At 39.5% G+C, this 25248-nt stretch overlaps 1 protein-coding gene across 1 annotated transcript in view; it reads right to left on the reverse strand.

Moving 5' to 3' along the window:
* Positions 1-25248, reverse strand: part of rbfox3a (RNA binding fox-1 homolog 3a) — a 699121-nt gene that overhangs the window by 344441 nt on the left and 329432 nt on the right. The window contains exon 4 of the mRNA XM_063003695.1: positions 23832-23911. Coding sequence (XP_062859765.1) covers positions 23832-23853 — 22 coding nt within the window. The 5' untranslated portion in view covers positions 23854-23911. The remainder of the gene's footprint in view (positions 1-23831; positions 23912-25248) is intronic.

Below are 25248 nucleotides of genomic sequence, written 5' to 3' on the forward strand. Positions count from 1 at the left end.
GACCACTGATGAAGGTCTAGAAGATGACCAACTCAAACAGCAGCAATAGATGAGCGATCATCTCTGACTTTACATCTACAAGGAGGACCAACTAGGTAGGAGTGAGTGGACACAGTATTTAAAAACTACAGCAGCGCTGCTGTGTCTTATCCACTCATACCAGCACAACACACACTAACACACCACCACCATGTCAGTGTCACTGTGCTGAGAATGATCCACCACCTAAATAATACCTACTCTGTCGTGGTCCTGGAAGAGTCCTGACCATTGACGAACAGCATGAAAGGGTGGTAACAAAGCATGCAGAGAAACAGATGGACTACAGTCAGTAATTGTAGAACTACAAAGTGCTTCTATATGATAAGAGGAGCTGATAAAATGGACAGTGAGTGTAGAAACAAGGAGGTGGTTTTAATGTTATGGCTGATCAGTGTATATATAGTTCATGACAGCCCAACACACAGACCTGTACACATTTATTTACACACTTCCAAAGCTAAAAAAATAAAATAAAATATAAATAAATTGTATAGTAGGTGTTTGGTAAAATATCAAGGCGTCCATAAACTTTTGGTAACTCGTCCTTCTACTCTGACCTCTGTATTACAACAAAGGTGCTTATTTCAGTAATAGTTAACCACACAACCTGTCTCAACAGGTTCTGTTCCTTCTCTACAGGTCAAACAACCCAAACACCCCTAACCATTAACTTAGTTCTGCTTGTAGATAATTCTCTTTCTGCTCTCATTATAATTCCACTAAGCTTGGACCTAGGCTTACCTTCTCATGTACACATTTATATAAACTCCCTCGTCCATACCATAAACTGGAAGCCTAGATTATTTAAGATTTCTTGCTGTTTTAACAGTATGTTTTTGGGGGTTAGAGAAAACCCCCCAAAAAGTTTTAAATTAATGTTCATAATATATGTTAAAGAGTGCTTTGTTTTTAACAAGACCCATAAATCTTATTCATGACTATTCCTGATTGTATGGCGCTGAATAGAAATGCATAGCTGTTTTAATTTTAGAACAACATAATTAAACTGTTTTTCCATTCATTGATTTTCTGTAACTACTTAATTCTGAATGCAGTGCTGTTAAATTTAGAAACAAGGATAAAGCACAACCCTGGGAAAAAAAAGAGCATTATTTATTACAGAGTATCACATGCGCATACCACTGTACGGTGACCCTGAATCCGAGAGGGTTAAGGACCTTGCTCAAGGGCCCTGAGCTGGGATTCAAATCCATGACCCTTCTTTCAATAGCCCAAAGGTCCACCCACCCGGCTATCACTATTCCTGATTTCGTATCCATATATGATCTGTTTTTATCTATTATTATTTATTTTTATTTTCTGTGAACTGGCCACTGGTGTGGGCGAGTGTGTGAATGTGTAGGTCAGTGCTGCACTGTAATGGATTGATGGCTTATCCAGTGAGTATTCTAGCCTTGTGCCTAGAGGTTTTCATCTGCTTCACCCCTTCATACAAGACAAAAAAAAAAAAAAAAAAAAAAAAAACAAGTACAGTGGTACCTTGTAACTCAACGCCCCTAAACTCAAAATCTTTGAAACTCAACGCACTTTGTCAAGAAATGTGTACCCTTAAACTCAAAGTGTTCAGCTTTTTATAAAAACAAAAAAAAAATGATATATTTAATTTCAAATGAACAATGAACAGCGGCTTTGTTCAGCACTGTGCTTGAGCGGTGCAGTAAGACAGCATTAAAATGTGCATATGAGATGAATCTTCATTCATATGGAAGATCCATCAAATTCACTCTGAAAGCATCCACATGTATCTGTGTTTAGCTGGATTTTTCTCCTGTTTCACTTTTAAACTTGTGTTACAGCTCGGGGTTCTGAGAAATTGTGAGAATCAGCTAAAACGCTTATCATTACAAAAAGCTTAATGTGACTTAATGTATTAAAAGAACGTAATAAGAACACTGAACTTCTCTTAATTATTACTGCTCATAAGTTCTCTTCACTAATGAAATTCCTCACTTGTTTTAGTACAATAAGTAACGTTAAGCTTTGTGCACCTGCACACTCCATATGAAATAACGGCATAGCAGCACAAAAGCGATTTTGCCGCTTCTCATGTGAATGCGCCTTTGCTGAATGGAATGCGGTAATCCAAGATCAAGCATCGCCACGATTTGGAAGCATAAGGAAACAATAAAGAAGTAAAGCTGAAGTGCAGGTTTTTATTGTATTTTTTATTGATTGTATTTACACTGATCAGCCATAACATTAAAACCACCACCTTGTTTCTACACTCACTGTCGATTTTATCAGCTCCACTTACCATATAGAAGCACTTTGTAGTTCTACAATTGCTGACTTTTTAACCTGCTTTCACCCTGTTCTTCAATGGTCAGGACCCCCACAGAGCAGGTATTATTTAGGTTGTGGATCATTCTCAGCACTGCAGTAACAATGACATGGTGGTGGTGTGTTAGTGTGTTGTGCTGGTATGAGTGGATCAGACACAGCAGCGTTGATGGAGTTTTTAAATACCGTGTTCACTCTAGACACTCCTACCTAGTCGGTCCACCTTGTAGATGTAAAGTCAGAGACGATCGCTCATCTATTGCTGCTGTTTGAGTTCGTCATCTTCTAGACCTTCATCAGTGGTCACAGGACGCTGCCCACGGGGCGCTGTTGGCTGGATATATTTGGTTGGTGGACTATTCTTAGTCCAGCAGAGACAGTGAGGTGTTTAAAAACTCCAGCAGTGCTGCTGTGTCTTATCCACTCATACCAGCACAACACACACTAACACACCACGACCATATCAGTGTCACTGCAGTGCTAAGAATGACCCACCACCAAAATAATACCTACTCAGTATTGGTTCTGTGGGGGTCCTGACCATTGAAGAACAGCATAAAAGGGGGCTAACAAAGCATGCAGAGAAACCAATGGACTACAGTCAGTAATTGTAGAACTACAAAGTGCTTCTATATGGTAAGTGAAGCCGATAAAATGAACAATGTGTGTAGAAACAAGGAGGTGGTCATAATGTTGTGGCAGATTGGTGTATGTATTTATTGTACAGTATTTTAGTGTTATATTATATTTGTGTTATTTCCAGTGTATAAGTGTCAAAAACAATCCCATTATTCTACATTAGCCTAAAATATGTGCAGTTCCACAGGACCATGGGACACATTAACATGTTTCACCATACAAAAATACCTTGAAACTCAATGCCTTTAAAACTCAACGCCACTCCCAAAACCAATTGACGTTGAGTTTCAAGGTACCACTGTATCTGGAACTTGCAGTAATCCACAATAATTAAAAGGGAGATCAAACCTGGGTAGTTAAAGCTGATGGCAGGGGAACGACCTGCAGCACCACAATAATTCTTACTGTCAGGTATTTAACTATGCCATGAATCTTAATTAAATGTAAATTATAATTTTTGAAATTATTTTAAATGTATTTTTGTGTTGTTTTTTTTTTTTTTTTTTTTTTTTCCCCCCACATTTTATTTAATTTGTTGCATGCTTCTCTATGAATACAAATTAACACAAAGTAATTAAGCTGTAATTACAAATTACTATTCAATTGTGATTTATTTGTTTTGCAACTCACAAGTAGAGAAGTACACAAGTGGTTGTTTTGGTATGCATGTCATGGTCAAATTGTACTAGTCTTTTTACATTTACATGCATCACCTCCTTATATGAGGATAGCATTGTGGACACACACACACACACACACACACACACGTGCAGCAGGAGGCTCAGGAAAAGAGCTGACTTAACCATTTTTCTCCATTTCACAAAAGTAGCTGCACTGGTGTCAACATGATGAATGGGGGCTAGTTGGGGGGTGGGGGGCACACTTACTGTAGGCTGTAGATGACTCCTTCTGAATGTCTGTGCCCAACACAATATATAAACGGAGGAGTGAGAAATAGCGCTGAGCACTAACACGTGTTTTGACAAGACCACATCAAACCTGTCACACATTCAAACCTTGGGCTCTGAAACAATACACACTTCGCTCTTGCCTGCTTTGTGTACGATGAGTCACTGAATGTGCATGCGCTAAAGGCATACATTTAATATGTTCCATTACGGCACTCTGGCATATGCAAAAAAGGACTAAAACAGTGTGTGATCATTTATTGATGAAGCTACAAGAGGAGACACCGAAGTTACTGTTCAAAATGTAGGAACCAAAAAGCATCTGAAAAACGATACATGCATTACTGCAGTCCATTATCACCGCAATCCACACCCCCCGAACACACATATACATACATACTCTTCTAGCGTCTACCCCCAACTCTTACTCTCACCCAGAGCGAAAAAAAGGAGGGGTTTACGACTTCGTTTTTGCAGTGGCCATTAAACGTGAGAGCAGGATTAACGGCTAGCCCCAATGTTTTACAATGTTTGACTGAGAAGATGCATGCTTGCTACAATCATCTGAGAGTGAACACAAAGTTGAACAGAAGGCACTAAAAAGAAAAAAAAAAAGTAGGGTTTTAGGCTGAAAGAACCCATATCTTGCGAGTCTGCATTATTCAGCAGTTCTGAATGTGGAGAAATAAAAAGATAAATGTTTGGTACCACCTGCTGGATGGTAGATGTCATATTGGAGAAAAATGAAGAGTGGTTATACCAAGGGTTTAACTCTTACTCTCCACTCACACTTCTGCACTGCACACACATTCCTGCACACAGCTAGTGTAAAGTAAGGACCACACAGTCCATACAGCTCTGCCTTCTTTTCTTTACATAACCCTGCAATTCATGGAAATAATAATAAAATAATAATACAGAAATAAACAATTAAATGAATCAGTGTTCAACTTTGTTGGATGAACTTTTAGCTGGCACCTTCCAGCTAGCTGCTTCATAAAAATCTGGATATTAATGTCTTTTGTAACATCTGGTTGATGCTAAATTATTTGAGAATGTAAATACCCAGTTAGGACACAGATACTGAAGTCACACCCATATCTACCTGTAACAAATAAAAGCCACTTATTAGCTGACCTGTTAGCCATGTCGTACTGGTAACTATTACAATTACACAATGATGGTGCCTAAGTTATAATAAGAAAAGAAAATGATGTAAAATAGAGACTTGGATACTAATATATATATACTGTATATATATATATATATATATATATATATATATATATACAGTATAATCAATTAATGAATTTGCAGAAACATCTGTACCACTGACAGGTGAAGTGAATAACACTGATTATCTCTTCATCACAGCACCTGTTATGGGCAAGCGTAAGGATTTGAGTGAGTTTGACCAGGGCCAAATTGTGATGGCTAGACGACTGGGTCAGAGCATCTCCAAAACTGCAGCTCTTGGGGGCTCTTGTTCCCGGTCTGCAGTGGTCAGTATCTATCAAAAGTGGTCCAAGGAAAAAACTGTGGTAAACCGGCAACAGGGTCATGGGCGGCCAAGGCTCATTGATACAACAGACGAGCTACTGTAGCTCAAATTGCTGAAGAAGTTAATGCTGGTTCTGATAGAAAGGTGTCAGAATACACAGTGTATCACAGTTTGTTGCGTATGGGGCTGCATCTACTTTCCAGCAAGTCAGTGATTCCAAACACACTTCCAAGTCCATGACAGCTTGAATAAGGACCTTGCTGATGCAGTATAACTACCTTGTCTTGTTGCTGTGCTCAGTCTTGCCATGGTATCAACTAAAAAAAGAACACTTTTTTTTTAAAGGGGTGCAGCTGTAGCCTAGTGGTTAAGGTACTGGACTAGTAATCAAAAGGCCAATGGTTCAAGCCCCACCACTGCCAAGTTGCCACTGCTGGGCCCCTGAGCAAGGCCCTTAAGCCTCAATTGCTTAGACAATATAATGTCACAGTACTGTAAGTTGCTTTGGATAAAAGTGTCTGATAAATGCCATATATATATATATATATATATATATATACACACACACACTTGTGTTCACTGTGGCTTCTACTTGTATAATTTATTTACTTAGTTTTATACCCATCAGCATAATCTCTTATAAGATGACTGGGTTAAATATTTCCAATTGCAATTTTTTTCCAATCACTCACTCTCTCTCTCACACACACACACCCTATTAGAGAAATTTATTACCAGAATTGAAGATGAATTATACAGAGCATACGTGCCATTTTTGAAGTAAAATGGGCCTTCAGAAGATCTCGCGAGGAAGCCCTCTGTGAATTCTCGATCAATACATATTTCTGTTTTACATTATGGTGGATGCACTTTACTGCATCAGTCTGATGGGAATCATATCAATTTAAGCATTTAAAACAAGCAAGGACATGAATCACCACTATTCATTATTCGGGTGCGTCCATGAATCGAAGACTCAAAAAACTAATCTTGGCAGCTGTGCTGGGCTAGGTGAAAACATATGAATTGAAGTGTGCAAATCAATAAACGCATCATACTTTTATAGCCTGATGAGAGTTTCACATACAAAGGCAGCAATGAGTCTTCTTCAAATGCTCTCTGCAATTTATTGTAGTGATACACCTTAGCAGCAAATCAAAAGTTAAGTTTAGTTTAATGAAAAGTAAACAAGTAAGCATGACTACTCGTTTATTCACTGCGATGAATTGGAACCCTTTATGGAGTATATTCTTGATTTGCGCTTAGTGTTTCACCTGATTGAATGGTTAGTAAAACAGTAAGATATATGTTTTCTTATATGCAATATGGCCAATCATAGTATATGTAGACTCCTTCTGATCATAGGGTTAGGCTATTCTAGTCACACTCATTGCTAACATAAAGCACACAGCTATGCAATCTCTATAGAAAAACCCTAGCAGTAGAACTGGTTGCACTAAAAAGCTCTGTGACTTTTACTGTAACACTGTCAGAGAATGCCATGATTCCAATCAGTCCGTCTGACAGATTTATGCTCTAATGTAAATGGTAATGTAAATCACACTGTCATTAAACTCTGAAGCCTTATGAACCTCTACGAGATGGATCTAGATTTTGCAGATGCCAAAAAAGCACTAATGCTAGCTTCTGTAAAGTGTGGTACAAGTAGAGAAAGGCCTGGTCTCTACAGAAACTTTTCTTCTGTGATGCCAGTTGGCGTCTACACAGACATCACTGGCTATGTCTGATGGCCAGACAGTCTAGCCAATGGAGAGGAGCACTATTCATTACTGATCCTAAAACTGAATAAAATAAGGAGGCCTGCATTAAAAATCTATCTATCTATCTATCTATCTATCTATCTATCTATCTATCTATCTATCTATCTATCTATCTATCTATCTATCTATCTATCTATCTATCTATCTATCTATCTATCTATCTACACTTGTATTAATTCATAATCTTTTGTTCATAATTGAGTGCAAAGTCAGAATTGTTGTGTGTAAATTGAAAGTGGTTATATGCACTGAATATATAGAATATTAGGTAAGAAAAATAGCTGCTCAGGTGGCGCAGTGGTAAAAACACACGCTGGAACCAGAGCTGGAATCTCGAATACATCGTATCTGCCTGCCGGATTGGCTGAGCAGCCACATGAACAACGATTGGCCTGTTGTTCAGATGGGGTGGGTTATTAAAAGACGGATAGGGACTCTCTCATAACTAATGCAATTACGACCTCTGCTGACTGATTGATGGTGCCTGCACAGAGACGGGAAAAGAGTGCTGTCAGGGTGTGTCTCTCTGTACACAGTACTGATCCGCATTGCACTCGTTAAAGTGTAGGGTTTACATATATACTGTATATATGTGTGTGTGTGTGTGTGTGTGTGTGTGTTTATTGATATATATATATATATATATACAGTGTATCACAAAAGTGAGTACACCCCTCACATTTCTGCAAATATTTCATTATATCTTTTCATGGGACAACACTATAGACATGAAACTTGGATATAACTTAGAGTAGTCAGTGTACAGCTTGTATAGCAGTGTAGATTTACTGTCTTCTGAAAATAACTCAACACACAGCCATTAATGTCTAAATAGCTGGCAACATAAGTGAGTACACCCCACAGTGAACATGTCCAAATTGTGCCCAAATGTGTCGTTGTCCCTCCCTGGTGTCATGTGTCAAGGTCCCAGGTGTAAATGGGGAGCAGGGCTGTTAAATTTGGTGTTTTGGGTACAATTCTCTCATACTGGCCACTGGATATTCAACATGGCACCTCATGGCAAAGAACTCTCTGAGGATGTGAGAAATAGAATTGTTGCTCTCCACAAAGATGGCCTGGGCTATAAGAAGATTGCTAACACCCTGAAACTGAGCTACAGCATGGTGGCCAAGGTCATACAGCGGTTTTCCAGGACAGGTTCCACTCGGAACAGGCTCCGCCAGGGTCGACCAAAGAAGTTGAGTCCACGTGTTCGGCGTCATATCCAGAGGTTGGCTTTAAAAAATAGACACATGAGTGCTGCCAGCATTGCTGCAGAGGTTGAAGACGTGGGAGGTCAGCCTGTCAGTGCTCAGACCATACGCCGCACACTGCATCAACTCGGTCTGCATGGTCGTCATCCCAGAAGGAAGCTGACGCACAAGAAAGCCAGCAAACAGTTTGCTGAAGACAAGCAGTCCAAGAACATGGATTACTGGAATGCCCTGTGGTCTGAAAAGACCAAGATAAACTTGTTTGGCTCAGATGGTGTCCAGCATGTGTGGCGGCGCCCTGGTGAGAAGTACCAAGACAACTGTATCTTGCCTACAGTCAAGCATGGTGGTGGTAGCATCATGGTCTTGGGCTGCATGAGTGTTGCTGGCACTGGGGAGCTGCGGTTCATTGAGGGAAACATGAATTCCAACATGTACTGTGACATTCTGAAACAGAGCATGATCCCCTCCCTTCGAAAACTGGGCCTCATGGCAGTTTTCCAACAGGATAACGACCCCAAACACAACCTCCAAGATGACAACTGCCTTGCTGAGGAAGCTGAAGGTAAAGGTGATGGACTAAACCCAATTGAGCACCTGTGGCGCATCCTCAAGTGGAAGGTGGAGGAGTTCAAGGTGTCTAACATCCACCAGCTCCGTGATGTCATCATGGAGGAGTGGAAGAGGATTCCAGTAGCAACCTGTGCAGCTCTGGTGAATTCCATGCCCAGGAGGGTTAAGGCAGTGCTGGATAATAATGGTGGTCACACAAAATATTGACACTTTGGGCACAATTTGGACATGTTCACTGTGGGGTGTACTCACTTATGTTGCCAGCTATTTAGACATTAATGGCTGTGTGTTGAGTTCTTTTCAGAAGACAGTAAATCTACACTGCTATACAAGCTGTACACTGACTACTCTAAGTTATATTCCAAGTTTCATGTCTATAGTGTTGTCCCATGAAACGATATAATGAAATATTTGCAGAAATGTGAGGGGTGTACTCACTTTTGTGATACACTGTATATATATATATATATATAATTTTGATATATATATAGAGAGACCTCACCTCAACCCCACACAGTGTATGAAGTGTATGAATAGGAATGCCTTCCACCAATGCCTTACCTTACTACTTAATGCTCAGGTTCCAAAATAAGAAAGTAAAGAAATGTTACATAACTAAGCTTTGTCACACCAGTTTAATGCACTTGTATTTATATATTATGTTTAGTCCACAAACAGGCCAGATTGTATACTGGATCAAACAACTGTTTATTGTAAGTATAGATCTTATAGAATATAGAACTGTCTGTATTAGACAGCTTTTAGAATGCTCTTATCGAACAGTGGGCATCCCCACAAGTGCAATATCAGAAAGCTCTGGGTACAGTATGCTCACTACAAACCAAGAAGTGGAATGATGGCAGAAGGATGTATGTAATAACTCTGGCTCATTGGGATTCCTATTATGGCCCTGACCTAACAATCACAAGAGAACATTCCTACATTATCAACCCAATAAATTAAGATAGTCATTAATAGTATATATAAAAAAAAGAGGTTAGTGAATGCTCACCTTTATAAAGCTGTAGAACCATGGTATAACCAGTCCCCTGTCTGGGTTAAGTGTTAAGGCAATTTACTTACTAAGGAAAGCATCGGGTCCAACCAGTAATGGAGCATAATTCACCTTCCCTGAGGCTAAAAATTACCTCCTGACTGTTTAATACACCCTCCTTCCAAACGCCCCTACAGTTTTCTCATCATCCTGCTCACTCTTCATTTAGACCAGCTCTTATTTTCAGCACTTTAATTGTAATGGACCCATTGTAAGCTATATCGGGTGAGATAGAGCTCTCGGTATCCTTTCAAACAGCACAACATATAGCATCCCATCTGAGATGCCTGTGATGAGGAGGATGAGTAGGTTCTTATCATTTCCCTGACTTCTTTATTGGTAGGACATTAGCAGCTGAATAATGCAAAATTTGTACTTAAGCTTTCGCTGGAATTATCATTAAGGTTTTTCTTGTTAATTTTTGATAAGCGACAAGTAAGAAATCAAATCTGGAGAATGTGCAGGAACATTAACCATTGATGATGTTGGGATTATTCTCTTAGAATTTTTATTAGAGTAAGGCATCAAACACCTCTTTGCGTATGTATTAAGAATCATTGAGGACCATCTGTATGTATAGACTGAAGTTTAAATGATGATAAATGGAAAATAAAATAAATGTCTATTTCTTACAAACCATTTTCATTAATGTTATCCCAAATAGGGTGATTACAATGATTAATAGTGAACTTAGGTTATAATGTACCAGAAATCCAGCCAATCACAGTGCTCTTAGTGCTCTAATTGTACACTCCGGTCAGTTTCCCCTGAACAGTAATAGTCTGATGTACACAATCTATATAGTAACAGTTATACAGATATTACAGTTACATTAAATACACTGTTGTTGAGTACAAAAAGTACAAAATATGTGCCCCTAATGAACTGGCAGTAAAATATATCATTTACTAATGAGTACCAACAAATAATGTAATCTTTCAAATACGCAAAGCAGGTCTTGGATTTGGGGAGTTTCAGCTTAAGGGTGCAAAATACAGTGCAGGTTCAATGCAAATGAAATCACTTAGCATCCACAGTGTGATTTACCAAACATAAACGTCAAACTAATCTTATTCACAATTTGCATAATGACCGTGCCAAGAAAAAAAGGCAAGAAAGCAGAAAAGCTATAGTTTAAAAGTTTAAAAGATACAATAATGGGATGTGTTTTCCAAACTGTCAAATTTATTAAAACATCAATTATATTTACATTTAGAACATGCAAAAGTTCATTGTTTGCATACCATTTTCCCTTCCTTAAGCATGTTTGAATTCTTAAAATTTATTGTTTATTTTTTAGAATTTTAACGTCATGTTTTACACACTTTGGTTACATTCATGACTGGACAGGTATTTACCTGTTACACAAGATTCATCAGTTCACAAGTTTAATGTCAAACACAGTCATGGACAATTTTGTATCACCAGTTTACCTCACTTGCATGTGTTTGGACTTTGGGAGGAAACCCACACAGACACGGGGAGAACAAGCAAACTCCACACAGAAAGGACCTGGACTGTTCCACCTAGGAATCTAATTTAGGACCTTTTTGCTGTGAGGCACCAGTGCTACCCACTGAGCCACCATGCCACCTGCATGTTTGGATTAAAAAAAAGAATAAAAAATCCTTAAATAGCAGGATATTTTGCTAGTGCACCAGTGATGGGATTCTGAACTCTCAGAGTTTGAATCTCAGCTCTTCTACCGGTCGTCTGGATGCCCCCTAGCAGGTGCAATTGGTAGTGCCAATTTTGCAGCAGAAAAAATTGGCCTCTAGTCTGCTGGGTGGGAAAAGAAAAAAAAAAAGGAATGTGGTCTTCGATGCTGTGCAAGAGCCCTGGTTAGGAGCCCGAGGCTCCTGTACATAAGTGGAGGATCGTGGAGATCAGTAGATGACTCTCCATGTGCAAGACTGGCCTCATGTGCAAATCCACCGAGGTATGGGTGAATAAGAAGGGGTTGGTGGACTGCACATGCTTTGGGGGGAATGGGGGTCTCCAGAAGCAGAGAAAAAGGGATAAAATGTACAAAAAAATATAAATGAAATAATAATAATAATACATGTAAAAATATCCTAAAAACATTCTCAGCATTCAACTCAAATTCATCAGATTACATATGAATACATCTGGCTCTTAGCCAATCATGTTGATTTACACTGAAGAGGCACAACATTATGACCACATCCTTGTTTGTACACTCACTGTCCATTTTATCAGCTCCACTTACCATATAGAAGCACTTTGTAGTTCTACAATTACTGACTGTAGTCTATCTGTTTCTCTACATACTTTTTTAGCCGGCTTAAACTCTGCTGTGTCTGATCCACTCATACCAGCACAACACACACACTAACACACTATCACCATGTCATTGTCACCGCAGTGCTGAGAATGATCCACCACCTAAATAATACCTACTCTGTGGTGGTCCTGTGGGGGTCCTGACCATTGAAGAACAGGGTGAAAGCAGGCTAAAAAGGTATGTAGTATGTAGAAAAATAGATGGACTACAGTCAGTAATTGTAGAACTACAAAGAGCTTCTGTATGGTAAATGGAGCTGATAAAATGGACAGTGAGTGTAGAAACAAGGAGGTGGTTTTAATGTTATGGCTGATCGGTGTATACATGGTCTTTACGGGTCATGCCATGCAAAAGCAGTAATAAATCCAGTCCAGATTCTCATGCATCAAGCATACAATCATGTCATTTACATTTCAGTCGTGCTTAGCTGATATGGTGAGAAAGAAATTATATGATGTTAAGAGATTAACTCGTCACTTGCGATGTCAACCGCTGAAGGAAGGACAGCTTTTTAAAATCAATGTCATGTCTTTATACTTCAAAGAACTCCAAACTCTTTCCAACAAGCATTGTAGAACATCAAAAGTTTCTAATTAAAGCTGTGTCACTGTGATTTTGATGAGGATCTGGCGATACGGCCGCAGGGGTTTGTGACGAGCGCTGATACGGGCCAAACAGTCCTTGTGTAATTACAATTAGGAAACGCTCATTTGAAGGGCTCAGAAAAGTGAAGCGTGAATAAAAAGCTTTTGTTAGAAGAATGTTGGTGATATCCACTCTGATTGCACCAAAGATGGTGACAAGTACTAATAATTTACTCAGCAAATAGCATGAAGACTGACCGCCATAAAAGCCTGGTTTTAAAAGTTAGCTTCACCAAATACACAGATCAGCCTTAACATTAAAACCACCTCATTGTTTCTACACTCACTGTCCATTTTATCAGCTCCACTGACCATATAAAAGCACTTTGTAGTTCTACAATTACTGACTGTAGTCCATCTGTTTCTCTGCATGCTTTGTTAGCCACCTTTCATGCTGTTCTTCAATGGTCAGGACCCCCACAGGACCACTACAGAGTAGGTATTATTTAGGTGGTGGATCATTCTCAGCACTGCAGTGACACTGACATGGTGGTGGTGTGTTAGTGTGTGTTGTGCTGGAATGAGTGGATAAGACACAGCAATGCTGACAAAGTTTTTAAACACCTGAGAATAGTCCACCAACCAAAATATCCAGCCAACAGCACCCCGTGGGCAGCTTCCTGTGACCACTGATGAAGGTCTAGAAGATGACCAACTCAAACAGCAGCAATAGATGAGCGATCATCTCTGACTTTACATTTACAAGGTGGACCAACTAGGTAGGAGTGTCTAATAAAGTGGACATTGAGTATTTAAAAACTCCAGCAGCACTGCTGTGTGTGATCCACTCATACCCACACAACACACACTAACACACCACCACCATGTCATTGTCACTGCAGTGAAGAGCTCATTACTCATTACATCAGTTCAAGTCTTTTTAATGTTAAACACAGTCATGGACAACTCCAATTCACCTCATCTGCATGTATTTGAACTGTTGGAGGAAACCGGAGCTCCCGGAGGAAACCCACACCCAGTAGACACGGGGAGAACATGCAAACTCCACACAGAAAGGACCCAGACTGCTCCACCTGTGAATCAAACCCAGAACCTTCTTGCTGTGAGGCGACAGTGCTACTCACCGAGCCACTATCCCTGCACATACATTCATTGTCTGTTTTCCCACTGCTTTATCCTGGTGGGTACAGTTCAATGAGCAAACAATAGGAAACACCTCGGACAGGTCACCCGTCTATCACAGGGCAAACACACACACACACACTCACACCTTTATACACACACACACACCGTCAAACACACACTCTCACATTCAACAATTTTGTATCTCCTATCAACCTGACTGCATGTTTGTGGACTGTGGGACGAAACCAGAGAACCTGGAGGAAACCCACACAGACACTGGGAGAACACCCAGAAAGGACCTGAACGGTGATGCTTTAAGCTACTGTGATTCTATACAGGTAAATATGTTATAGTTATAATAAAAGTTGTTAGATGCATGTAACTCAAAACAATCAAAACACAAGCTGGTGCAGTTTAATAACCATATCAGAGATGCACCATTTAAATAACAAACAGATAGAAATGTTTGTTCTGTCTGAATCTGACATATTTTTATATGTTGTCTGTTTACTGGGCAGCCCTGTGGCTCAATGGGTAGCACCGTCTCATCACAGTAAGAAGGTCCTGGGTTAGATTCTTAGGTCAAGCTATCCAGGTTCTTTCTGTGTAGAATCTGCATGTTGTCCCTGTGTGCGTGTGTTTTCTCCCACAGTCCAAAGTCCCCTGGGTATGTGTGTGTGTTTGATAGACTGGCAACCTGTTCGGGGTGTTTTCTACCTTTCGCCCGTTGAACTGTACCCACTGCAACCATGAATAGGACAAAGCAGTGGTAAAACAGACCATGAATTAATGAATGAAAAAATGTCTGTTTAATGAGCTAAGTAACGCCTTACATCATAGGTCTTATCTTGAAATGTAAAAACTCTTGTACACACATGAGCTTTGCAACATGGACCTAATCTGCATTTTGTGTATTTGTGTTGTGTATTTATAAAACTTCTGCCAGCAAATACAATAAAAGTGCATGTATGGAAAAGGGATTAAAATATATGTAATAATGGAACTCACTGCCATTCCAGACATGTTCTATTATGTTTTGTTTGACAGTTGGCACAGAACAAGCATTTATTGTCCTGTAAACATATGTATTTATTTGTTTATTTATTTAATTCAATGCCACGTTGTCAGCTGATTCATGGTTTTTATCTGATATTATAAACAAATACATTTATGGCAGGAAGAAACACTGCGAGTTGTGACTGATTCAAATTCCATCTCTCCATCTGTGATTTTGTTATGGCAGAGTGGTTCACTCCATAAGCACCATGATTTATAACTTAAGCAAACAGAGCACCCAAACAGCCAGGAGGGGATATTGTGTGTGCCACATTCCACAACAGTAATTGAGTTGGGATTGATCGCTTTCCTAGCAATTAGATTTCCATTGACAAATCTGTAAAAGCTGCACCCATAAAAAAAAGGAGGAGAAGCAGTGGTCAGGTGCAACATTCACTTCCAACCTCAAGCTCGTCTATCATCTGCACGGGAATGACGCACGCTCACCTACACAAGTAAAACACTGGTTTCTAAAAACATTGGTGTTTTTAATGTACAATTCTTTGTTTTCAGTTATTTTCAAAACTAAGATTTGTAAAGCCATGGAGATGTTTTGGCCCATCCTGATTGAGTCTTGAGAAAGCAACAGTTTAAAAACAGGCCTTAGATCAGCAGTTTGTTTTCATTGCTATTTTTTTTTTATTTTGACTAAATTATTATTATTATAATTATTATTATTTTTACTATTATTGTTATTATTATTATTACTATTGTTATTATTATTTATTTTTTCCCTTTACTCTTTCTTTTCTTTATTCACATTTCCATTTTCTTCTCTATGCAGACAAGTACATCACTGCATGTGTACAATGTACCTTTTCTCACACTAAAAATAAAAAACAAAATACATATAAAAATATCACGTTATTTTTTTTATTATTATTAACAAATTCCATACTACCAAATCTTAGTGTTTCATCATTACCATTATTTTTATTTATTATTATCTATTTTTCCCCACTTTTTCCCCCAATTTTTCTCCCCTATTCTAGTCGTGTCCAATTACCCTGATTGCGTCCTCTATACTGATTCGATCCTTCACCGCTGACTGAGGACGCCTCTCAACTGACTTGCGCCCCCTTCGGTACGCAATCAGTACAGACTGCATTTTTCACCTGCACGAGTCGAGTTCATACACTAATGGACGCTGTGTACGGAGGGTCACACCCCCATCAGCATTATTCCTCAGCCCTGTGCAGGCGCCATCAGTCAGCCAGAAGGGGCCGCAGTTGTACCAGTTATGAGGACCTATGATCTGACTCTCTACCCTCTAACCATGAACAACAGCCAATCGTTGTTCATGCTGCTGCCCAACCCAGTCGGAAAGGTAGAGTCGAGATTCGATGCAATGCATTCAGAACCACAACTCTGGTGCACTAGCGTACTTTACCGCTGCGCCACCTGAGCGGCCGTCATTACCATTATTTTACCATAAGTAGTAAGACGGTATTCTACAGTATTACTACTAGTAAAACTGACTTCCTTAATACATTAATTATTAGTTAGTGTGTGTTGTGCTGGTATGAGTGGATCAGACACAGCAGCGCTGATGGAGTTTTTAAATACCGTGTCCGCTCACTGTCCACTCTATTAGACACTCCTACCTAGTTGGTCCACCTTGTAGATGTGAAGTCAGAGACGATCGCTCATCTATTGCTGCTGTTTGAGTTCGTCATCTTCTAGACCTTCATCAGTGGTCACAGGATGCTGCCCACGGAGTGCTGTTGGCTGGATATTTTAGGTTGGTGGACTATTCTCATGCCAGCAGTGACAGTAAGGTGTTTAAAAACTCCAGCAGTGCTGCTGTGTCTGATACACTCATACCAGCACAACACACACAAACACACCACCACCCTGTCAGTGTCACTGCAGTGCTGAGAATGATCCACCACCCAAATAATATCTGCTTTGTGGTGGTGCTGTGAAAGTCCTGACCATTGAAGAACAGCATGAAAGGGGGCTAACAAAGCATGCAGAGAAACAGATGGACTACAGTCAGTAATTGTAGAACTACAAAGTGCTGCTGATAAAATGGACAGTGAGTGTAGAAACAAGGAGGTGGTTTTAATGTTATGGCTGATCAGTGTAAATAAAGCTAGATGTACTGCGAGCAGCCTAACATCGGGACAAGTACCAGTTCAACAACAACAGTAGTACTATTACTACTACCACAACTAAGAGTAGAAGTTTGTAAGGAGTTTCATATGTTACCCACAAGTGTAAGTTGTCTAGTGATTGTGAAGTGTGAGTTGTTATTATTATTATTATTATTATTATTATTATTCATTCAATAATTGTCTGTTTTATTACCGCTTTATCCTATTCAGGCTTACATTTACATTTGCGGCATTTAGTAGACGCTTTTATCCAAAGCGACTCACAGTTGTGACTATACAATCCAAGTCATTGAGGGTTAAGGGTCTTGCTCAAGGGCCCAACAGTGGCAACCTGGTGGTGGTGTTTCTTGAACCGGCAACCTAATAATTACTAGTCCAGTAACTTCACCACTAAGCTACAACTGCCCAGTTGGTCCAATTCACAGGGCAAAAGGTAGGAAACACCCTGGACAGGTCGTCAGTCCATCACAAGGGCAAACACACACACTAGTTAACCTGACTGCATGTCTTTTGGACTGTAGCAGGCAACAAGAGCACCCCGAACAAAACCCACGCAGACACAGGGAGAACATGCAAACCACACAGAAAGGACCCAACCGCTTCACCTGGAAATCAAACCCAGGATCTTTTTGCTGTGAGCTGGCAGTGCTACCCACCAAGCCACTATGCCACTTATTATTATTATATTATACATGGCAAAACACTGACTGGTTAAAATAAACATCATTATTGCAGCATTATTAAAGCACAAGACAAAAAAATAGTAGAAAATATTAAAAGGTTAGTCAGCAGTTGCATAGTCAATTCTAAATGTGATTTTAGGGTAATCAGGAAAAAGGGAAGAAAAAATTCCTGAATAATTTGTAGCACACTAACTTTGGCAATCACACAGTTGCACAGCAAGCTCCCGGGGGTAAAAACATTGTTTGGGGGAAGACGTAAGTGAATTTGACTAATGACTTTCTCAGTGTGAACAATAGAGACAAATGTTACTTTAAATCTGAAATACTTAAATCCAGCTTTTGATGACTCCAGGCAAATATCATTACTCACGTGGGGCCCACCTCGCTCAGCAAGCACACGCACAACCAGATGATGATCTCCCCTAACTCAATTCATCACGCAGGCCCTCGTACGGGCTGAGAGCCTTTACACAGGGTCCCCGCTAAGTGGAAAAGCTCCACCAGCTGTAGCTGATACTAAGCGGTGCGCCTGGAGCTGCCCAGCACCCCATTTAAAATGGCATTCGGTGCACTTTAAAATGCGGCGCACCTCAACACGTCTCGCTTGATGGATTGCTCTTCATTTATGCAATGTTTGGGAATAGCGGGCCCAGCTTATGAAATTGTCACCTTGAACACCGTGGCCCACAGCCGCAGTGCATCACCTGGGCTGGTGATGTCACCTTGTGATGGGCCATCCTCTTCAGCTTATAACCCTGCTTTTAAATAAGACAGAGCAATAAAAATGAGAAAAAGGCACATTTTAAAATATCCCATTTTCTTGGGGAGAAATCAAGTTATCTTCATTATTTTAGCCCTGACACCGGAGCTGCAATAGATAGGCCGGCATACCTTGTTGTTGGTGTGTTATAGTTAGTGGTGGTGTGTCTGCCAGCACCTTGGATCAGATGAAATATACTATAAAACTTTGCTGCACCAAAGTACAGAAACTTAAATTGAGCTTTGTCTTTGGGCACAGGTCCAATATCAAACTTTAAATTTAAGTACAGGTGAGTGCTAAGATTTAGTTTCTTGTTACTTGTCAAAGTTGGACCACCACCGAAGGCACAAAACGGCTCCATTGAGCCTTGACATAGAAGTCTCATACTTCCATACTGAACAGTAGGCAAAAGCAGGTATTGTGTCCAGATACGTAGTAGTCATTAAACAGTATGTGAAAAGCACCTGGATGACCTACTGCACGGGTAGACATTTTTGAGTATGCAAACACAGCACACTGCAGTCCGATAATCTATCCCATAATTCAACTGGAGCTGCAAAGGTGTTCGGAAGAAGTCGGCAGTTTACAAGTGTAAGACAATAAAAATTAAAAATGCTATGATTGCGTACAGGGCGGTACGGTGGCTCGGTGGGTAGCACTGTCGCCTCACAGCAAGAAGGTCCTGGGTTCGATCCCTAGGCGGGGCGGTCCGGGTCCTTTCTGTGCGGAGTTTGCATGTTCTCCCCGTGTCTGCCTGGGTTTCTTCTGGAAGCTCCGGTTTCCTCCCACGGTCCAAAAACATGCAGTCAGGTTAACTGGAGACACTGAATTGCCCTATAGGTGAATGGGTGTGTGTATGTGTGTGTTTGTGTGTGTATATGTGTCTGCCCTGCGATGGACTGGCGCCCCGTCCAGAGTGTTACTGTGTGCCTTGCGCCCATTGAAAAGCTGGGATAGGCTTTAGCCTAGGTACAATGACTGACCCTGTGCTCTGACCTCAGCTTTCAAACAAGCTGTGATATGCGGAAAAATAATTTTATTGTACTATAGACGTGTATACACCGACTAGGCATAACATTATGACCACTGACAGGTGAAGTGAATAACACTGATTATCTCTTCATCACAGCACCTGTTAGTGGGTGGGATATATTAGGCAGCAAGTGAACATTTTATCCTCAAAGTTGATGTGTTAGAAGCAGAAAAAATGGGGACATGTAAGGATCTGAGCGAGTTTGACCAGGGCCAAATTGTGATGGCTAGACGACTGGGTCAGAGCATCTCCAAAACTGCAGCTCTTGTGGGGTGTTCCTGGTCTGCAGTGGTCAGTATGTATCAAAAGTGGTCCAAGAAAAGGAACAGTGGTAAACTGGCGACAGGGTCATGGGCGGCCAAGGCTCATTGATGCACGTGAGGAGCGAAGGCTGGCCCATGAGGTCCGATCCAACAAATGAGCTACTGTAGCTCAAATTGCTGAAGAAGTTAATGCTGGTTCTGATAGAAAGGTGTCAGAATACACAGTGCATCACAGTTGCAGGGCTGTTTTGGAAGCAGAAGAGGGACCAACACAATATTAGGAAGGTGGTCATAATGTTATGCATGGTCAGTGTATGTATATATAAATAAAGGCCTTTTCTTCATTAATCAGTCAAAACAACCTTGTACTGATTTACATTAACCATCCCTGTAATAAGATAAGTGGACCCAAGATATGCACAAACTCCAAAACATTTACTCCTGGTTTTTCTGCATCTAACTCATCCATTCAGCTTTTTACTTTCCTTCAACACATCTAATCATACAAGGAACATGATCAGAAGTGCTGTAGAATGCTGAATAGTTACAAGTATACATCACACAGTTCAAAATCAGGCTATTTCAGAAGGATTTAATGGCATTTGAAAAAGTGTGCAGTCTCTTTTTCTCTTTTTTTTCAATATTCTCATTACCAGTAAAATTAGCATCATTTTTATTTAATCATGGTGTATCGATTTCTCTTCTTGAATTTTAAAGATCTTTTCGTAATGAGCCTTTTCATTCCTAATTATTCCACAGCAAACACGGCTGGTCAAAAACTGATCAAACAAAGAAACCAAGTTAATCCTACATGCTCAAGTAAAAGGTTATATGAGGTCAATAATATAATATATACAGCTGTTAAGTTACCGAATTATGTTTTTTTTTTTTTATAAATAGTTCATTTACAAATTTTATGTGAAGGCGAATACAACAAAATGATTAAATAGGGATACACAGTGGTGCAACTAGTACAGTGAGACAATAACTGAGTAATCAAGTGCTGAGTACAACTGAAGGTTAAGAGCCTTGCTCAAAGTCTTAAAAGTAGCAACCTGTGTGATGGGGTTTGAACAAGCAACAATCACTAAACTACCACTGCCCACTACCACTGTCTGGGGTTTTATTCTTGCTTTCTGTAACAGTATGTAAGACATTTTGAATATTAACTTTGTGTCAGAATTGCAACTTTTCAGCCATTACCAACCCAAATTGGTCCATGGGAGCAGCCATGGAGGAAACCTGTGCAAACACATGGAGTATACAAACTGTAACCATAAATTATAACTAATGCATTAACTACAAAATCCGGCGTAAAAAACTGTGCCAAATCCCGCCGGCGACCCCTAACGGGAAGAAGCCGGAAATGCCGACCCCGTAACCAAAAAACGGGACAAAGGCTGATCAAGAAGAAGAATGCATTAACTACAAAGTTCTAAGACACCAAGACTTGCTGCACCACCAAACTTCAGTTTAGGTACATTAGCAAAATGTTTTCTAATTTCACTTGGTAATTAAAAATAAAAACTAATGCAACAGCAGCACAGCAGGATTTGTTGGTGCCACATAGTTGCAGGAACCTAGTCTTTGATATCTTTGGGAGATTCGTTCTTGCACCTACATTATTTTTAGAAAAAGTTAAAAAGTTCGTCATGGCCCTTAATAATAATAATAATAAATAAATAATAATAAAAAATATTAAGTAAAAAAATAAGTTTCCTTTAGCACAATCCCCCCCCCCCCCCCCTCCCCCCCCAAAAAAAAACATAAATAAATAAATAAATAAAACAAATATATATATATATATATATATATATATTGATATATATTATATTGATCTAAGGGTTCTTTAGGGCAGTGGTTCTCAACATAGTGATATATTGTTCAGGGGTCAGAAGTTTTATTTATAAATATATTCTTGTTTGACTGGTGAATTAATGTGGTTTATCAATAATGCATAATGCATAATTAAGTGCAAAATGTTATGAATTAATAAGTACACAGCCATTAATGTAAAATGCATTAATACTGTGCTAACAGCTTTCTCTTGTAAAGAAACCTTTACCTGAGTAAAGTAGGTTAAGAGACAAATCTATTTATTATTATTATTACTATTATTTATATTTTTATTACTATTTTATTACTATTTATATTTTTATTATTATTATTGTTGTATTTTTTATTTTATTTATTTTTTGTATTGTTTATTTATTTACTTTTGCTGAATTAATTTGTGGTATTGCCTCTCAGTTCATAATTTTGAAATGTGCATTAAAAAAAAAAACATCTTAAGGATCAAAAAAGGAAATCAGACATTGGAATATAGAAATAAGGCAGGAATACACTTTGAATTTATGACCAACATGGAATTTCATTGTTTTTCATCACTGTGAACTGTAGCTCCATTAACCGTAAGAGAGACGGGGTGGACTAGTTAATCCCATTTACCCTGTGTGTGTGTGTGTGTGTGTGTGTGTGTGTGTAATAACAAGGTGTTTTTCCCCACAGATACAGATGAGAATAAATAAGGAGAGTCATTTATCAGGTTAAAAGGGCAGGGGTGTGTAAAACAAGGTATGATAATGTTAGTGTTTCTCTGGACAGCACTGAAGTGCTCCACCAAAAGTGCCTGATTGTGTACATTACCATAATTACACCAGCTCAATGGCCAGCAATGAAGACCATTCTTCTTAATTATACATACTGACCGGGTCATATCCACAAACGTGATATAAGGGCTACAACAAATATTTATTCGTTTATACGAGAACGTCAGAATAGCATTTTAAAAACAACTTAGGCAACCTTTAGCTAGGTCTTGCCTCTGCTCTTAATACGTTTATAATAGTAATTCTCAGAAAAAATGCATTAAAACAATATCTTAAGGATCAAGAAAAGAAATCAGACATCTACATATAATATTTAACTAATATGCTTAAAGAAAGACTGAATTAGATAAACGGATAGCATCGACTTTGCTGGCTTCTTTATTCTCTTTTCAATTATATCCAGAACAAGAGGAGGCAAAAAGAGGGAAGAGGGAGTGTAAGAGCAAGGAAGATTGAATGAAAGAGACGGAGAGAGAGAGGAAAAGGGAGAAAGGGGAGAAAGGGGAGGCCGGCGGAGGCTGAATTAAAGAGGCTTTTTGTCGCGTTTAATATCAATTCATTCCATGGACTGCTGACACAGGCAGTCCGGAGAGCCCAGGATTTATGGCTCCCTCTAATGGGCATGCTCAGAATCAAAGGCCTGTCATCAGCACAACCCACCCAGCATAGTGTTCACTCACTCGCTCACTCGGCCCAGCCCTCTCTTCTCCTTCACCACCCCCACACTCCCCACTTCTCCTCCGTCCGAGGCATACACACTTCTCCAATACACAGATGTACAGGATACCGGAATAGAACGTGTTAGTGTTTACAACCAAACACTTTCCTCTTATCAGGTCACTCACAGAAGCAACAGCAATGAGAAAAAAACCTGTCTGGGATTCAAACTGTGATAAGCTGCAAAAAAATGATATAAGATACTGAAGACTATACAGTGTAAAATAGTGAGGTAAGAAGACAATGACAGGACTCACTCAGCTCACATATTCTACATTCATAAAGAAACACTGTATAAACACATTCACTCTACATTCAGGTTTGACCCACACTAGTGTGATGGATATAATCTGAATAACAGAAACATGTCAGTGATGCCCACTGGTAAGAAAAAAATAATGCAATGACGTTTTACCCCAAGTAGTGCCAGAAACTAGGAGGTAAGAAATGACCGGGGAATTGTTAAAAACATCTAGCAGTATGCCATGACTCAGACACCTTGCCATGAACACGCATGTAAGCATGCAAACAAACCCCAAACTGACCTGCCCAGCTCTGGGTCTCCATGTACAGCAGACTACGGCTGAACGTGAGCACTCACTGCAGCCACACAGATCTCAGAGTCCTGCAAAACAAACACAAAAAGATTAATTTACATACAACAAGGCTTTAAGTGGCTAAAGGTTAACATAAGAGAGGTGTGGTGGACTAGCTAATCCCATTTACACTCTGTGTGTGTGTGTAATAATAAGGTGTTTTCTCCCTACAGATACAGATGAGAATAAATAGGGAGACACATTTATCAGGTTAAAAGGGCAGGGGTGTGTAAAACGAGGTATGATGATGCTAAAGTGTTTCTCTGGACGGCACTGAAGTGCTCCACCAAAAGTGCTTGATTCTGTACATTACCATAATTACACCAGCTCAATGGGCATTACTGAAGACCATTCTTCTCAATTATACATACTGACCGGGTCATATCCACAAAGCCCAATAGACTACAAAAAAATAAATAAATAAAAATAAAATAATAACAATAAAATTAATAATAAGTATTATTATTATGATAGATAGACAAAAAAATGATCATAATAAATAGATAATAATAATAACAACAACAACAACAACAACAATAATAATAATGCCCCTGGGTCAACTTTTTGGAAATTGTTGCAAGCATCATATCTGGAATTCATGAACATTTACCAAAAAAAAGTTAATAAGATTGAACAGTAAATATCTCCTTTATGTGCTACGTTAAATTAAATACCAGTAAAAGACAGTTTGTTTCTATTGGATATTGGTTGAGCCACAATAGAGTGGGCAAAAATTATTGTGAGGCATTTGCACAGCTGGCAGTAATGTAGGAGTAATGCAACAGTAATGTAGTGGAATTCCAAATTTCAGCGTAAAATAATTAACCTTTTTATACTGCTAAAATAATTAAACATTTAAAGCAAGAAAAAATCATTAAAGAGAGCAAGAGCGCCAATCATTAAAGCCAGGCAACAGAGTTGAAATATAGATACAAGGAGTGCTCAGCGGCAGCCATAGTGAGTACCTTAATACTGGTGACGTTGTGAAGGTGTCACAACAGATGGTACACCCAGAGTCCTGTCCACTCTCAAAAGCATCTACAATGCTCATACAGGCATCGGAACTAGACTTTAGACCAATGGTAAAGGTCAACTAGTCCGACGAATTCTGTTTTCTCAAAGATCATGTGAACATGAGCGCAACATTTATCTGCAGAACAGGTGGCACCATATTGCACTATAGGATGATCCACCTCAAAATGTACAGGCGACAAATGTCCTGGTACCAGATACCACAGGACTTCATCAGATGTCTTAAGGAGTCCATGTCTTGGTGGGTCACTGCTATTTTGACAGCATAGTAAGCAGGTGGTCCCAATATTTTGGCTTATAGGTGTATAACCAACACACACACACTGTTGCTGAG

This window comes from Trichomycterus rosablanca, chromosome 10, assembly GCF_030014385.1.
Source record: "Trichomycterus rosablanca isolate fTriRos1 chromosome 10, fTriRos1.hap1, whole genome shotgun sequence".
NCBI classification, from domain to species: Eukaryota; Metazoa; Chordata; class Actinopteri; order Siluriformes; family Trichomycteridae; genus Trichomycterus; species Trichomycterus rosablanca.